The sequence below is a fragment of the Harpia harpyja genome, chromosome 1 (genome assembly GCF_026419915.1).
Source record: "Harpia harpyja isolate bHarHar1 chromosome 1, bHarHar1 primary haplotype, whole genome shotgun sequence".
NCBI classification, from domain to species: domain Eukaryota; kingdom Metazoa; phylum Chordata; class Aves; order Accipitriformes; family Accipitridae; genus Harpia; species Harpia harpyja.
Genome location: NC_068940.1, coordinates 33,042,996 through 33,060,142, shown reverse-complemented (window position 1 = coordinate 33,060,142; position 17,147 = coordinate 33,042,996). Strand labels below are relative to the sequence as shown.

Genomic DNA, 17,147 nt, shown 5'->3' with positions numbered 1-17,147 from the left:
GCTCGGTATTGATGCTGCAACCGATCCTTATGTGTTGTTAACAGTTGTTTTGTTTCTGCAGTCAGTCTGTGTAGCAGCATTGACAAGAGGCCTGTTGCTGTTGATAGTGACCAAGTGTGTGTGTGTGTATGCATAAAATGTTTTCTACAATTTTCTTATTTAAAGGTATATGCAAAAATGAAATTGTTGTTATTCTAAGTGTGTGTGGAAGTAGTGTGACTTAAAAAAAATAAAATCATTAGACTAAAATCTTGGATTTTTGGTTTAGTCCAACTTGTACTTAGGGCAGCTTGATTACAGAAGCTTGTGTTCCGGTAGATTCCTGTTGGTTTAACTTTTTTTTATGGTTAAAGCTGTTCAAAGCATGTTGTTATTGGGGGCGCTGGCATTTAGTTACAACAGTGTTTCCAGTAGCTATCTACCCAAGTGGATGGAATTGGGTCATAGGAAATGGAACCACCTGTTGTAGGTCATGCTTTGGGTTGCTTGTAGGCTCAGGGAATGATTCATCTTGGTGTCCACAAGTTCTTGCTGTAACCATTAGGGAAGTTTTATATGGTTTGCACACATGGATGGCAAAAAAGTTAGATATCCTACATTTCTGTTGCTGTAGTAGTCTGGATGTTTGCAGCTGGATTGTGAAATGGCCCTTTTCTCTTTTTTTTGCTCCTTGCCTGTTAGCAGTGTAAGTAGGCTAAGTTAAATTTTTTTTAAGGTCTTTGAGGAAACTACATAACTGAACAAAATTATTGTAATCATATTGCAGCTCTGAAGAAGAGACAATACAGCTAATCTGATCAGGAGCTACTGAAGAGCTTGTAAGATTCTAAAATGGTTTTCTATTCAGCAGTGTGAAAAATTAGTTGAGAATGCTTGATTCTAATGCAGTACTTGGCTCTAAATACTCTTGGAAATCAGGTCACTTAATAAAGGGTTTTCACTCTGATATTCTTTAAAATAAAATAACCTGGTATAAGTATACTTATGCTGTGAGAGTTACAAAATGTGAGTGCCACTCTGTGGCATAATAAGGTTCCTAAGAAAACTGTTGCCTTATGGTTTTTATACAGGCTTTGATTCTGACAATTCTTCAGGAGACTTTTCAGAAGCAAATCATAAAGTTGCAGAAATGCTTGATCTAGATCCACATCAAAGCAATAGGACTGGAAAGCATAATGGAGAGTCAGAGATTCAAGAAAATGGAATTAAGAGACACAGGTAAACACAAAGTACTGCATAGTAAATGAGAAGTGAGTATGTTCTGGCTCGTTATCTTTTGGGGCATTACTCTTCTCATTGGAAGAGGCTAATGCTCTGGAACTGAAAAGACCTGTCTGCTTCCTATGTCAACTCAAGGTTAATGCTTTGCTTCCTTTATAAATTACTTCAATACCTACAAATGAAAATGTCTTGTTGTTTAACGGGCTGATAATGACAGTTGTTTTTTTCCAATTACAGGACATCATTACCTGCTCCAATGTTTTCTAGAAGTGATTTTAGTGTGTGGAGCATATTAAAAAAATGCATTGGACTGGTAAGTTTCCCTCCTGCATAATTTAAGCAGTTTGTGCCAAAAAAATTGCTTTCATCTGATTGAAGGGATAGAAAAGTTTGGGATCTGTTAGAGTTCCTTGGAGAGCCCAGTGTAGGCTTGGGGTATTAATGGTGTGATGTCATTGGGTCCAAGATTTGTTCTTGGACTCAGAGACACAGACCTTTGCATTGCTCTGTGTTGTTAAAGGACCCCAATGCTTGCATCGTTATTGGCCATCACTGCTCTTTTCTTTTAATCCTTTAAGAATTCAGTTACATGTTTGATTACTTCATTCTTCCTAGGAATGAAAATGATATTCTGCACTGGAGGACCTTGCTGCCATAGCCTCTTTTTAGAAGCATTAAGTAATTACATTGATGTCTAGTCTAGGTCTGCCAGTACAGTCTTTTGTGAATGCAACAGACAAGTCAGTGAGCACTTCTGCTGGCTTAACTTATGTCATCTAGGAGACACAGCTGTACTGTCAAAACTCCTTTTGTTAGGATGAGTGACCTATCTACTAGAATGCTTTGCTTGGACCAAATCAATTTAAGTCAATTAGGGGTAATGTTTTTTTGTTTTTTTTTTTTCCCCTTACTGCCTGTGACAATGCAAGGAAAATGTTTCATTAATTTCATCTGGTGGCATTCTCCTTTCCACTAAGTTTTAAGCACTCAAATGATGCTTTAGTGCTCAGTCATGAGTGCAACTTTTTAATTATCCAAGCAAATTTGGCTGTTTATAGTAAAAGACCTGGGGAATTGGAAATCTCTGTGTGAACTTCATGTCTGTCTTGGATCCACATGCGAAATGAGAAACATTCTGACGCAAATAACAGGTTGCTTGAATAAAGCCACTAAAATTTGTTAGAGCAATTCAAATCCTGTTCTTTATGTAACCGTTCCTTTCAAAAAATAATTTGTGGTTACTGCAGTAAAATAGTTAGATTTTACGCAAATAGGTATGTGAGGATTTCAAAGGAATGCGTGGTACTTAAAGATCAGTAATGAGCTGGTTGGCACATTATTGCTGCTATCTATGGAAATCTTAACTGCTTCTGTTTTATGTAGACCACAGAATAGAAGGTAACTTTTTCTTGAATTTACAAGGTTAGCTGGAACAATTTTTGAAGTTGTTTATTCTCTCACATTGCTAGTAGGCTTCTGTAGTGCTTCTAGCCCCTTTCAGCTGTAGCACTTAGAGGTCTACTATAGGATTGTCAAATGTCTTTCGAAGAATGCTAGAAATAAACTAACCCACAACTTATTTTCAAAATTCTTGTTGTTGTCAGTTGTTAACTTAGTGTTGTGTCGAAGAAATTAACTTATCCTTTTGTTACGTAGGAGCTGTCTAAGATTACAATGCCTATTGTCTTCAACGAGCCACTGAGTTTTCTTCAACGGATAACAGAATATATGGAACATATATACCTCATTAATAAGGCTTGTAGTCATGCAGACCCCCTGGAAAGAATGCAAGTAAGTAACAGCTACCACCTTCTGGTTAGTTCGGAAGATGTTTTTCTCTCCTAGAGTCTTTCATTTTAAGACAATTTCTCACTTGACTGTATTTCTTTCTCTGGGGCTATCATAAGAATGCCCGTATTTGTCTGTCTAGACAAGTTTCTTGTTTCATAGTGGCTGTATTAGATATTTGTGACACTTTCACACTTGATGTTGTGCACAGAGTTTGAGCCAAAAGTCTAGTGCTGAAGAGTGCCACAACTGATGATGCCCAAGGACCTCAATCCTTTCCAGGACTGCTTTAACTGTGACTCTTTTTGTGGTTTTATGCGTTGTGAAGGTGAAATCTTGGCTTTAAGTCACCCTAAATTGATTTGTTGAGTGGCTCCATGATTTTTAAGTTACTGGATGAAAAATTGTTGTGACAGAGACAAGCTTTACCACTCTTCTCCAAAACTGGTTGTTGTTGGGAATAGAATATAGTACCTGGCTGGTCTCACAACAAGGACCTGAATATGGTGAAACCAGGCCTGTGTATATTAGGTTATACTGGTATTGCTCGTAGCTCTGTTTTTACTTAAGTGAAACTGGAATGTATGTCTTGTATTCTGTGTTTGTGTAGTACATACCCCTACTTATCAGCCTGCAGGAGCTTCTAAGTGTCATTTGTACCTGCTGGTATGATTCAAGAAATCTCATCTGTGTTAGAGATAATGCTTGCCTGACACTAAGAAAAGCAAGATTCCCTTCCCAATGAGCTTAGTGTGGGGGACAGTCAAAATAGGGGAAAAGTAGATTTTAAAAAACAGGTTGAACTCTTAGAGGTAGGTGGAGAAACATGGGGCAGAGTGTAACCTGACAAAATTTACTACAGAAAATAATTCCTTTTGGAAATGAGATTCTTATTAACTGCTTGTATTTCCCCACTTCTATATCGCTTATCCCATGGCTTACAAATGTTTTGGCCTTAAGCAATATATAGCGCTTTCTTTCTGGAAGAATAATGAAGTACTGTAATGTGCAACAAATAATACAATATATTAAACTTAGAGTTTTAATGTATTGTTCTCATAACAATGTGTTCTTAATTTGCTTATAGGCTGTAGCTGCTTTTGCAGTTTCTGCTGTAGCTTCTCAGTGGGAGAGAACTGGCAAACCATTTAACCCACTGTTAGGAGAAACCTATGAATTAACCAGGTAATAATTACTTTAAATTGGGAGCTGGAGCTATTTGTGTTCTTGAGTTAGCAGACTCTCATACTAGTTTAGTTGTTTATTCAGTGAAATAAATAAAAGTCTACTAAAATATATTTTTGAGTATAGCTAAAATTCTTTTCCCCAAACTATCTCAAAATCTTTGAGAAGTTGTTATAAAAGCCAATAATTTTATTTCTAGGTTTAGGCAGAGTATTCTTTGAGTTATTCAGAGAAAAATTCATCCTTGTTCTTCCACCAAAGACATTTCCTGACCAGACACAATTAATTTAAATAGTGTTTTGCTGGTCATGTCAGATAGAGTAGTTAGTCTGAAGGACTTCCAGCTTGCTTAAATAAACGGGTGATATGTCTGCAGCGGAGAAAAGAATTTTCAGTCAGAGCTGCTGCTGCTGCCCAAAGAGTTTCAGCATTTTCATGAGTTATTTCAGTGAAACATCTTCTGATGCCTTTCTGGGTAGAAAGTCATTTAGGTGTTTGAATGTGGGTTGGTTTGGGGTATAAAGAGAAAGTGTTCAGAGTAAAAATTCTTTCATTTCATAAATTGTAAATGTGTCATGGGACTAGAAAAGGAAAAGTCTCACCTTCAGTTTAATCTAAAAATCCTTCAAAATTTTTTAAAGTATCAAGTAACTCTTTTCTTTTGTAATGTTAAAAAAAAATATTTACTGTTTAATGCTCTTCTTTGTTGTTGCTAGGGAGGATTTAGGATTTAGGTTTATATCTGAGCAAGTCAGCCACCACCCACCTATTAGTGCATTTTATTCTGAAGGCCTCAATAAGGACTTTATTTTTCATGGATCAATCTATCCCAAACTAAAATTCTGGGGAAAGAGTATAGAAGCAGAGCCTCGAGGAACAATTACTTTGGAGCTTCTGAAGTGAGTATGAGAAGTAAATACCTTTTTTTATGTTGATCTCCTTAACATCTACTTGAATAAAAAGATAGGTGATAATCATTCTATTGGCTCTTCATAGGTGATTATCTATAAACCTCTTGCTGAAGAGATTGTAAGAGTTTATTTACAAGTTAATTTTCACTGCTTAATTTCAGGGCTCTGGTTTTTTTAAGTTATGCCATGCTTGCATGACCCAGTCTTTCCACGATGAAAATTAATGTTTCTTAAAAATTGAATGCTACTGAAAGCTTGTTTTGTGAAGGCATGTAAAATTTAAATAGATAAAATTATATTGCCAGGCTATTCAAGCTCATCTTGCTTTTAAATATTGTTGTTGGTTTTGATTGTTTGTGTGCATATGTTTGTGTGGAAAGAACTGCATCTTCAGAATAGCTGTTCTATGTGGTAAGGGAACGTGAGAAACTTGTTAGGATTGCCTTGTCACCTGTTTAACACTTCCTGTGTATGATCACCTTCCTGTTGAAATCAAGAATGCCTCTCCAGATTACTCTGAGGCTTGTCTCTAATTGCGTATGTCTCTCGTAAATTACGTGACTTTCCATAAGTTGTTTTGTGCCCTGGTGGCACAAAGACTCTTGAGCTTTCCCAAGTAGGACACAAGGATGCACTAGATAATAGTTGCAGAAAAAGTATTCTGCAATTGAACACTTAAAGGTGCTTTTATAAAAGCTTTCCTCAGGCCTAACTCTGGGGTTGTTTTGAAATGTTGTCTTATGAACTTTCTAGACATTTGGTTTCAATAAAGAGTCAACTTGCCTGCCATATCAAGCATTGACTTTTCCTGTAGTTTCTTTTGAAAGTATAGTTTAATTTTCAAGCTGCTGGCATCTGATCTTCCAAAGCTTATAAAAGTATGAACTGGTCTTGGATATAAATGGTGATGGAAATAGAGGAAATTTTCTTCTGAATGTAGAAGGAACTATGAATGTTAGTGTAGAATGCAGACATGACAAAAATAAAGTTTGTTGCTTGAGAGGGAGCCTTTATTTAGAAGACTATTAAAATTCTTGCTCTGCCTAATCAAATTACAGCCACAGATTTAAACTGGAATATAAATGATTAAAGCATTTATTTTATATAATTGCCTCAAGTTAGCAGCAGAAGTTGAAATAAAATTTTGAGCCTCTCAGTGTTGTGATTCATACTATTCTGTTGGTTTGAGTAGTCGTGAGAACTGCTCAGGGCCTGAGTGAACAACTGTTTAGGAAGCAAAATTGCAAGTCAGTGTTAAGTACTGCATTTATGTTAACCGTGACTTAGTTTTCAAAACATGCATCAGAAAACACACTTCTTCCTCACTTCTCCAGCACAAGTAAGTGTTTCAATTTATCAGCATTGGCCATGAGTGTCTTGTGTTTTGTTTTATGCTATACAGCTTTTGGTGTCAAGTAGTTCATGAATAAAAATGTGTGCTAAGGCTGGTGGGATGGATTTGGGGGGTTCCGGTATTTTTTCCCCACTGAAAGAGTAGTCATTGTTCTAAAGTATGCTTGAAGACACGTCACTGTGGAAAATAGTCAGACTTCAATGATCTGTTTTTTCTCTGTACTGGAAAATGACAGACCGGTTGGAAACATTAAATAAGGGTGTTCTCTCCATACTTGCTGGAAGTAGAAGTTCAAGGCATTTGTTACAAAGAGGACACTGCTTGTTTTTGTAATTTTTTTGTATTAAAATAGAGTTTGCAAGCTTTCTTAAGATGGATTGATAGCCAGCTGGGTAACTTCAGCATTTCTTTTACCAGCATGGAAAGATGAGTGAGAATAGATGGGTTTGACTCTGCTGAGCTAGTGATAATAGGAAACTTGTTGTTTAACATTTTGATCACTTTTAGAATAATGTCTTTCAAGGGTTTAGAATCTGCTAACTTATCTTTGTAAAGTTTTTCACAAAACATTAAAACCAAAATTAAACTAAGTGGAAGTTTCTTCAATTCTAGGACTTATCCTTCTTCCCAGTAAATCTTTGGGAAAAAGATGGAGTTGAGTAATAAATTGGATTTTTACATGTCATGTTTATGAACCTTGAATATAGTGCTATCGTGTCCTACTGGTGTTAAACAACCAGCCAAAAGAGCCCTAAAAACACACACACACCCCCCCAAATTGCCTTCAGTGACGCCGGAGCAGGCCTCATACACCGATGTGGAAAGTTGTGGCGTGTTTGTGGAAACCACTTATGCAGTTTGCTGGCTCGTGTCACTCTCTTCAGATTCAAAAGGCTTTACCACTCAGTGTTTGTACAATGAAAAATTGTTTAAGTGGGTTAGTCTGACCAGCCCTTGAGGAGGAGTGTCTTCATGTCTGACCTTTGTCAGAACTGGTAGTGACTAACCTCTCTGCTAGAAGACTCAAATATTTACATTCAGTGGGTTTTTTTATCACAAAAAGGTACTCCCTAGATTATGATAGAGGTTTACAAGAGTGAGCTTTAGGAAGAAGTTTACAGTGCTGCCACGGTAGTTGACTAGAAGATGCTGTTACACATGAGTTTGTCAGCCTGGTTCTCCAGCAAGTATTATGTTTTATCACATAGAACTTTAAAAGTGCAAACAAAAAAGATTAATTCCTGGCCTGCTGTTTATGTTGGGCTGGAATTTGTAATCAAAAGCACAGCAACTGTAAAACTCACTATTTCAGCTCTGTGAGAAGGAAGAAGAATAAAGGCGGTATCACTGTATTAACTTGCACTAATGTTTAGATGCAACACATTGTTGGCTTATAAAGAAAAGTCTGTTTCTTTTCTGTTTTGAAGTTAGCTCCTGGCTGTTCATAGGAGTGCTAAATATTGTGCCCTGCCATGAACAGAATTGAAAACAGGCTTACATTCCATCTCAAACTCAAGAAAATTATTTCTTTCTCTATTTTCTTTACAGACATAATGAAGCTTACACATGGACAAATCCAACCTGTTGTGTACATAATGTAATTATTGGTAAACTGTGGTTAGAACAATATGGAACGGTAGAAATTGTAAATCACAGGTAATGCTAATCATGAAACTGAGGGTTGGCTTATAGGGACTGGTGCATGGTCACTTTTGTTACAAAGCAGAGTTTTGATTTTTGTCAGATTACATAGGAAGCTTTGTTTTGTAGGTCCAAAGTCTTGTCTCTTTTTCTTTTTTTTTTCCCTTCTGACAAATGCAAACTATTTGTTGGACTGAGCTTAGTATCATAATAATATTAATGAAAAGGCACAGGACTAGATGGCTTATGGGATACAAAGATTTTACATTTGTGAGTTACTTGTTCAAATTCAGCCCTATTGACAGAGAACAGAAATTAAATTTGACTCCAGAACCATTAAGTGGAATAATCGTTGGAGGCTTGCAGTGGACCTCTGTCATGTTGATTGTGATTTGGACCTCTCTAGTTTTGAAAATAGAGAATGTCCGAAATTAAGGGTACAGCACAGAAGAATGACTGCAGAGTAGGATAACGTGAACTTCGAGCATGTCAATTGCTCTGCCAACTGCCTATATAAAAGCTTTTTACCTTATATAAAATAAATTACCTCTTGTAATGATGAGGGAGAGAATTTTGTGAAAACTGTATTACTTCTGCACATGTTTCTCTGTCAATAAATGGGAGCTTTAATCCAGCAGGGCTGCTGTTTTGATACTTCTCATAGCATCAAATCTACAATCCTGTCTCCTATATTGGCACAGAAGACCCAGGATGGTGTCTGTATGCTTTGTGCTTGACATAGAAACTTGGCCTGATGCCTCACAGGGAGAGATGATTTACATCTACATCTCAGTGCAAGGAAGATGCTGAAATACAATGCTGGTTTATGTTTGTAAAATGTTTAGTTCAGAATTTTTGATATGCAATTTAGAGGTAACGTTTGAATGCACTTAACTAGATTTTCCTGCGTAGGTCGTTTGTAAAAGTTATTTCTCATTGCATTTAGCTGTAAATAGATATTAATCTGAAATGCAGTGTGTTAATAGCATGGGTTAAGTAGTATGCAAGACTGCATTCCATTTTATTCCTAATACTTTTGATAAATTTTAGATATACATGAAACTCAGAAGTATGGTCATGTTTTCAGTGGTCTTTCATGTGCACTTTGATTTCTTTTTTGTCCTTTTTGTGGAATTTTGAAATGTGTGCCTTGTTTATTACCTGACCAGGACATTAACACATAGTTAAAGAAAAATAATGATGTAAATAACTACCCCCCAGCTAACTGTAACTGTATGAAAAAAGCTAAATAAGGTGAAAAAGTAAACTTACTAATGTATTTAGGGGATTGCTTCTTTAATCATATACTTATTTCCTATACAGTACTGGAGATAAATGTGTCCTTAATTTTAAACCGTGTGGACTGTTTGGGAAAGAGCTTCACAGAGTGGAGGGATACATTCAGGACAAAAAGTAAGTGATAAAAGCCTCTTGGCCTCTCCGTTTCTGAGCACTGTGGTATTTCTTTAGTGCTGGCATAGTGCCCACAACTGATGTGACTTCAAAGTTGCTGGCAATGCAGATTGTAACCCATTTCTCTTCTCTGTGTCAGTGTTAAACCCCTTCATTCTAGGATGATCATTTCAAGCATTATTAGAAAAACTCTCCAGTCTAGTCTTTGGAAATGAAGGTATCCAGGGAAAATGCAGAGTAGTCGCAACTGATTTCACTGTTGTACACTCACAAGTCCAGTCTTCAGTTTACAAAACTGTAAATATGGTAATTAGGAATTTTTAATCAAACCCAAACCTGTTTCGTGACTCTGAATCTCTATATTGTAAACTATTGGCTTTATTGGACCCACACTCATTTTAACAGTGGCAAAAGCATGTGACTAAGTCATGAGGATGTGTTCTGCAGGACCGAATGCCGGAAAGACTGGAATAAACTGAAACCTTTTCTTTGCGTTATCAAATATCTGACTTCTAAGAAGTCTGCAAAGAAACATAAAATACAACAAAGTAGGAAGCTGGGTATTTAATATAGACCAGAATCTGCATGACTTGGCTTAGAAGGCTTTATAAGAAGCAAAAGCTAAGTCTCCTTTGCTTTCTCTGCAGCAGAAAGAAGCTGTGCGTGATCTATGGCAAGTGGACAGAATGCTTATGGTGCACTGATCCCACTACGTATGAGACTTACAAAAAGAATGAGAAGAGGGGTGGTGAGCAGAAGAAATTGAAGCCGGTAAGGTTAAGGATTCTTTAGGGAGAAAAGATACTGGAATATGAGAAATTAAAGGAAAACATCTCTACAGAAATGGTCAGGTGGTAGTGAATGGAGGGTTAAAACAGTCTGTCTTTTGGTGGGGGTCAGAGATGGGCAGTGTTAGTCCCATGAAAAGGCATTGCACTTTTAACTTGTGCAGACTTCTGTGTGAGCTGCTGGTCTTGAAGAGAGCTCATAGAAATGGCATTTGCTAGAGATTTGTCAGAGAAGGCATCAAATATCGACCCCCAAGCTGATGTTGTCCATTCTTTGAATGAGGAAAGTAGCTCTACTGCCAACTCCAGATGTAAAAATATTAGGATTTGGGCTTAAAAAAAAAAAAAAGTAATTACATGTTTTGAAGTTGGTTATGCTTTTTGGTGATGCAGCCTTTTAGAATTTATGATGTAGATAGCCTTGACAACAAAGGGGTCTGGAAACATGCAGGGTTTTTTGGTCACATGTAAGTAGTGTCAGGTGAGTTACCGCCAAAGCCTCAATGTTATATGAAAAATGCAAAATGTTGTATGGTGAAGCAGAGGACTGTTGGGTTTCCTGATATCAACAGGGTCTTGCAGACCCTTGTTGCTCATTGAAAATGAAAATGATAAGTTAAACAGAAGCTAATCGCTCTTAGCGTTAAGAGGCTCAAACTTTTTTTTTTAAGAAGCATTCACACCAGAAGAATCTAGAGCAGCAACAGGCCTTGCTTTTGCCTCTGGATTCTGTCATGTTACAGGCTTATATTTTGACTTTTTTTTTTTTAAATAATAAGGTTCTGTTTGTCTCATGAAAAGCAACTCTCTCTCTCCTTCCTGTTGAATCTATATTTAGATGGGGAACTGTTTTAACAGTAAACCAGATGTTGACATGGAAAGTAGTCTAAAAGAGTGTTTAAATAATGAATACTCAAACCAAGTGATTGAAATTAGACTCTTAACCATATGGAGCTCTTTTCTAGTGTATAAAACAGGCCCTGTTTAACTTAATAGGGTATTTCTGAGTAAAATAAATGAACCATGTCAGAGGGGGCAGAAAGAAAATAGGAGTGGGAGTGAGGGGAGGGAGGAAAACTGTGTTACTATCACTCTAGGATGTTTCTGCCTCAAATTTCCCTTCCGGTTGTTGTGGTTTTAAATAGTTTCTCATGGTAAAACCCTCTGAAATTCCACCATGTAGCTGTCTGTGTCCAACAACAGTCAGATGCTGTCAGATTCTAAGAGCAGCCTCTTGAAGAATACTGCATTTGATTATATATATGCATTATAGCAGTGCATCTGGTAACAAAGGAACTTGGAAGGAAAGACACCGTATTTACAAACTTCAGTACACAGTTTTCACAGTGAGAAAATTGGCAGTGATAATAGTTATTAGAATCTAGATCATAGGAAATCAGACTGAAACAAGGTTATATCTGTTTTTTAATTGCACGTCCAAATCTTTTGCAAAAGATGAAGCAATAGCCAAAAGAAGGCATGCCCTATTTATGTTTCTCAGGCCATCATGGGAATTGGTTTAAATTGCAGTCTTGGCTCATTTCAACCTGAAGAAGTAATAGTCATGTTAGGTGAAATAAAGCTATGGCACGGGATAGAAGGGAGGCTAGAGAAAAGATTTCTCAAAAAGACATTAATTTACTATTATTAATGGTTTTTTTTAAACAGACGTTCAAGTTGTACATAGGTGGTGGGAGACTGTTCAGAGATATCAGCAGCAAGACATGATAAAAATGAGAGGAACAGTATACAGAGTGAGGAAAAGCGAATGAGGGGTGAGGCAGAAGTACAGGAGAGTGTTTAGTATCTCAAATTTGAACAAATTCTTCAACAGTCACTGTAGAACTCTAGATGAAACAGTCCAATTTCCCTTTGTTCCTCTGCCAAATATTATCTCTGTTTCAGAGTGAAGATGTTATTAAATCTGAAAATGATGAGGCTGATGACATGCCAGAGGTTCAAGACACGGTGCAGTTCATACCAGGCAGTAAATTGCTTTGGAGAATAAATTGTAGGCCACCAAACTCATCACAGGTAACTGTTTCAATCAGTCTGTGTATTGCTATCACTAGTGGCTTACCCAAGGGAACATGAGTAATGTTCAAGGGAAACCCTGTTGAAGCATCTGTCCTTAGCATGTGTATTGACAGGCTCTGGCAGTTCTTGCTGCAGCAGTAAAAGTATACTACAGCAAGCTCTCTGCTTCATTCCTTTGCTGAAAGCATCACTGCTGTGTTGAAGCTGGTAGAAAGAATGCATGCTCTGACTGCAGCTGCTTCAGTGTGAGTCTGGCGTCTTAGGTTAACCTGCCTGTGAGATCTTTGCACTTAGAGTGGCTAAAATACAGATATACTTTCCCTTCTGCTGACCCTGCTGTTAGGAGGCAGGCTTCCAAAAAACGCAGTAATTGGGCAGCTGGATATTAACTTCAATAGTTTCAACAAGACTTTTTGGTCTTTTAGATGTGGGTGTTTTTTTTCATAAAAATCATGATGTTAAATATCAGATATAGAGGAAAATCTGTCTTGATACTCTGAAGCAAAGACTGCTTAAGAAATGAAAAGTGGGACTTCCATCCCCTTCTGCCCTTCTTTGTCACTCCCCTCCAACAAAAAACCTAGTTTTGTATGAACCTAACCTTGCTTTCAGGGTAGCCAGTGGGAGAAGGTTTGACTTGGTAATTTCTCTTGGAAGTTCCATTGTATCCATTCGGTATAGGGAACCCAGTGCCACTTTGCCAAAATAACTTGTATGTTATCTTTAATTTGCTTTTAAGATGTACAATTTCACCAGTTTTGCTGTGAGTCTCAATGAGCTAGAAAAGGGCATGGAAGCAATATTAGCTCCCACTGACTGTCGGCTACGTCCAGATATCAGAAATATGGAAAACGGAAACATGGGTATGTGTTTGCTGGAGGAAATACTTTCACATTCAGAAGTTTTGAGAGGGGTGACTGAAGGGAGGTTGGTTGATACAGGAACACGGTCTTCAGTTTCTCATTCCCAGAGCAGCCTTAACTCTTTTTCATCCTGTGTTAATGAACATGCTTTTGAACAATGTATGATGTTTGTTTTCCCCCAGAAAAGTCTGGGAGAGCAAATGTGTCTGAGGTGGATCCCTAGACCGCTATCCTATGTTACGGTGTATTTGCATGTTTGTTAACCTGGGGGGAACTGGCAGACATGCTCTCTTGCTCTGGAGTTTGTCTGGAAAGACATGTGGTGAACAGACATGCTCTGTTGCTCTGGTGTTTGTCAGAAAAAACACATGGCCAAATAGTGAAAAAATCACTCTATTATGCCTAATCTAAGTTCTTTCCTGCTGTCTTGGTGCAGTGTTTCTGATAGATAAAACACCAAAATTTCAGTTTTGACTCTGTGTTTGTAGTAGCAACTTTTCTGAAATGACAGGTTTTTGTTTCCTGAGATTTTCATTGTTCAGTGGGATTGTGTACAGCAAATGCTTTCTCTTGCTTAAATGAACTATATTTCATTTCTCTGCAGTCTTTTCTGTTTTCCGCATTTTTGTCTCTATTTTGCTAAGTAACCAGTTTCTCTTGAAATGTTTGTTAGATGTGGCTAGCAAAGAAAAAGAGAGACTAGAAGAGAAACAAAGAGCTGCTCGCAAGGAGCGCGCAAAAGATGAAGTGGAGTGGCACACACGGTAAGGGGGAAGAAAGCTGGGCATTTGTTTAATGCTTGGAATGGTTTGGTATACTGCTTGAAATGTTTTTATTCAAGACAGCATTTGATTTTGTGTTTGATTTCCTGCATGACAGTACAATTTGTAGTATCACTTAAAGCACTTGCTGGGTCAACAAGTAATGTAGCTGGAAGCCAAAATTGCTGATTACTTTGTCCCGGAGAAATTATCTAACAATAAATGCTGAAACCTGTCGTAATTAACCACTGTGGTAACGCTGGATTTTTTTGGTTTTGTTTTTTAAAACCTACAGAGGTCATATTTTTGTTAGAATGAATAAAACGTTAAGTCTCACCTCTCTTTCAACCAATTCCTGTCCAGCTTTTGGCGGTTCAGTAAGACGTTGCGGCCCTCTAGGGCCTTTTCTTTTCACACTCTTAGGACTTCTTGGCTTGAATACTTCAGAAATTGCTTTTTTGATTGCATATTCAAGTGACTTCTCAGTCATAGAATGCATCATGCAGTAATGTGTGGTTTGGCTCCTGCTCCTGCTGGTTGCTTTTCACAGATGCCAATGCTATGCAGTCAAGTGTATGCTCACGGCCAGTTACTGCAGGTGCTTCCTTCAAAGGCAAGAACTTTGGGATGCTCCTGTGATTTCATGAAATTCAGAAGAGAAAGCATTCTCTTCCCAAAGCCTGGAGGAGCAGCTGCAGACTAATTCCAGTTAATGCCTTTGAAAATCTCTTCCAGAGAACGTAAAATTGTTTTCAGTCAACGTGGCTAAAAAGTGAGCATCTGTTAATGTTCTGTGCAAAGTACAGCTCCATAGAACAAAACTGTTTCTTGTTTGCACAGGTTTACAAAAAGGATTGTGTAACTGATTTGGCATTCTTTTAAAGTAAAAATTAATATATGTAATCAATATATAATCTAGAGTATCAATGTTAGCTGGAATAGGACAGCAATTTTAAAATCCATTTCATACTCCTCGACTTTATGTAAAAACAATTTTAAAAGATGCTTTACAAGGGGATTTTTTTTCTGATAAGAAATACCAGTGTATTTTTACAATGTTTTGTGAAAGAAGCAAAGTTGGATTTTTTTCCCCTATTAATAACTGTTCACTCTGCTTTTTTCTTTTATTGTTTCCTTTTTTTTTTCTTTTTTTTTTTTTTTCCAGATGGTTTCATCAAGGCACTAACCCATACACTGGGACTTCAGATTGGCTGTACTCAGGTGGCTATTTTGATAGAAATTTCTCAGACTGTCCAGACATATACTGAAATTACGGAACCAATTGCTCATCTCATCTGGACATCTAGTTACTAGATTTCATTCCAAGCCAGTTACTCTGGTTATGTTGATAGCAAAAACCAGCTTTTCTAAGTAAATTTTAACAAAAATTCTATCGGTCAACAATCAAGGATTTAATTATCACTAACGTTGGATTGCCAAATATTTAAATACTGTTGCATTCTTTCCATAAAGCTGCACCTGAAATCATCGTGTTTTCACTAATTTTCAAAGGGACCTTTGGTTCTTCATTTTTTTCCCCCTAGTTTCTTTGTCAGGAAGATATGCTGTATCCGATAGAGCACATAACATCCTTGAAAACTATGTAACTTAAATAAAATAGAGATAATATCCTTGTTACTTAGTACAATAGTGAAGAATCTGCAGTTTTTGGAACTCGGAGCAGGGATGAAAAGCTAATATGGTACCACCAGGATCAAATCTAGTACTGTCGATACTCCCCGTGAAGAGATGCATGTGAACTTCCATACGGTATGTAGCACTACGTGGGGACTGGAGCTCCTGGCCCCTCTCTCTCAGTACGATTCAATAATGGAGAGACTCAGGGAAACAAAAACCAACCTGAGCTTCTCAAACTGTAGTTGTCTGTTAGAGTCTTCACAACTTCTGGACACTGTGAGCATTAAACTGTATACCTGTGATAAAATTACATAAAGCATACGTTAGGAGAAGGGAAGGGTGCATTAAACAGTGTGCTTTTTCTAAAGTCAAATGCTGTTCTTAAAATAGGAGAAGCTTTGGAAGCAATTGCAGGAATGTAGAGGTGGTTACAATGTAAAATATATTGCTTGCTACCACTTGGAGGCTTAAATCTTCTGCACTACCTTTGGCAGCTTTGGCACTATGTATGCTTCTAGACTAAACTTTTATTTGGAAGCACTTTGGTATGTATATCCACACAGGTTCATATTTTGGGGAAGTTTTGGTTTGCATGTTTTTCATTATTAGGTCATGTCTGTTTTGTATGTTGTGAAAAAGCAGAATCAATTTAAAGCTTTGGCAGAGTTATACCTATTACAAGTTTTCTGTGAGCATGTGATGTCAAAAAATGGGATTTTTTTGTTCCGTATCAAACCATCAAAGCCATATAATACTGGAAATAATTACTTAATTGATGCATTCGGGGGGCTAAGGGGGGAGAGAGGCTTGAAAAATTAGGTCCAGTAATTAAAACTAACCCTAATGTTGCTTCTTTTATGAAAGTTTTTAATTGAGTAACCAGGCACAAATGGAGAGCGGCTACACTGCTATGAAGTTTACAGTCATTCAGAAATTGCTGGTGTTAAGCACCAGTAACTTGAGGAATTTGTGGAAGAACTGGAATGATTGATGTCCAAACACATCTGTGGTTTCATCCAAAGAGTAGATTTTTGAGGGGCTTCTCTCCTGGCCACAGGATTAAAAAGCAAAAGAAAATGAACCTACTCATGGAGAAACATTTTTGTATCAAATCATGCGTCTGATGAGTGGATTAACTTTAAATTTGGGGGAAATCTAGTTGGTTGTCTTCATTGGAAAAATACGAGAAGCTGTAAAACTTCAAGGCAGTAAGTAAAGGCCTAATCTGAAATGTGCTCGTGGCAACATTGTTCTGTTGCCAGAAATGGTACTTTGTGCTGATTGCAAGTCTTTAGGACTCAGGAGCTAGAGTTGGTAACACGGTGCAGACAATAAGTAGGGTTGTGTTTGTTCCTCGTAAGTGCTTGGACACCTGACTTAAAAAGACATTGCTGATCCATATGGGACAGCATAAAGATACTTTTTATAAAAAACTGGACTTCAGTGACCGTGTTGGGCACTGTAACCCCCTTTCCAAACTTGCTGCAAGCAGCATAGGGAACCCTTTGTTAGGTGAGGATTGAAAGGATTTGCGTATTAAGCCAGTT

The 17,147-nt window shown here is 37.4% G+C and overlaps 1 protein-coding gene across 5 annotated transcripts in view; it reads left to right on the top strand.

The window, feature by feature from the left end:
- The window catches only part of OSBPL2 (oxysterol binding protein like 2), a 38,430-nt gene extending 22,159 nt beyond the window's left edge, over positions 1-16,271 (top strand). For 4 of the 5 annotated variants that reach the window (XM_052786032.1, XM_052786023.1, XM_052786050.1 and 1 more), the window contains 12 exons: positions 1,071-1,218; positions 1,459-1,534; positions 2,878-3,012; positions 4,097-4,194; positions 4,911-5,093; positions 8,008-8,115; positions 9,424-9,513; positions 10,161-10,284; positions 12,207-12,335; positions 13,078-13,201; positions 13,875-13,965; positions 15,128-16,271. In XM_052786032.1, coding sequence (XP_052641992.1) covers positions 1,071-1,218; positions 1,459-1,534; positions 2,878-3,012; positions 4,097-4,194; positions 4,911-5,093; positions 8,008-8,115; positions 9,424-9,513; positions 10,161-10,284; positions 12,207-12,335; positions 13,078-13,201; positions 13,875-13,965; positions 15,128-15,230 — 1,409 coding nt within the window. In that variant the 3' untranslated portion in view covers positions 15,231-16,271. The remainder of the gene's footprint in view (positions 1-1,070; positions 1,219-1,458; positions 1,535-2,877; positions 3,013-4,096; positions 4,195-4,910; positions 5,094-8,007; positions 8,116-9,423; positions 9,514-10,160; positions 10,285-12,206; positions 12,336-13,077; positions 13,202-13,874; positions 13,966-15,127) is intronic. The other variant, XM_052786059.1, reaches the window with a different exon arrangement.
- The last annotated feature ends 876 nt before the right edge of the window (positions 16,272-17,147 follow it).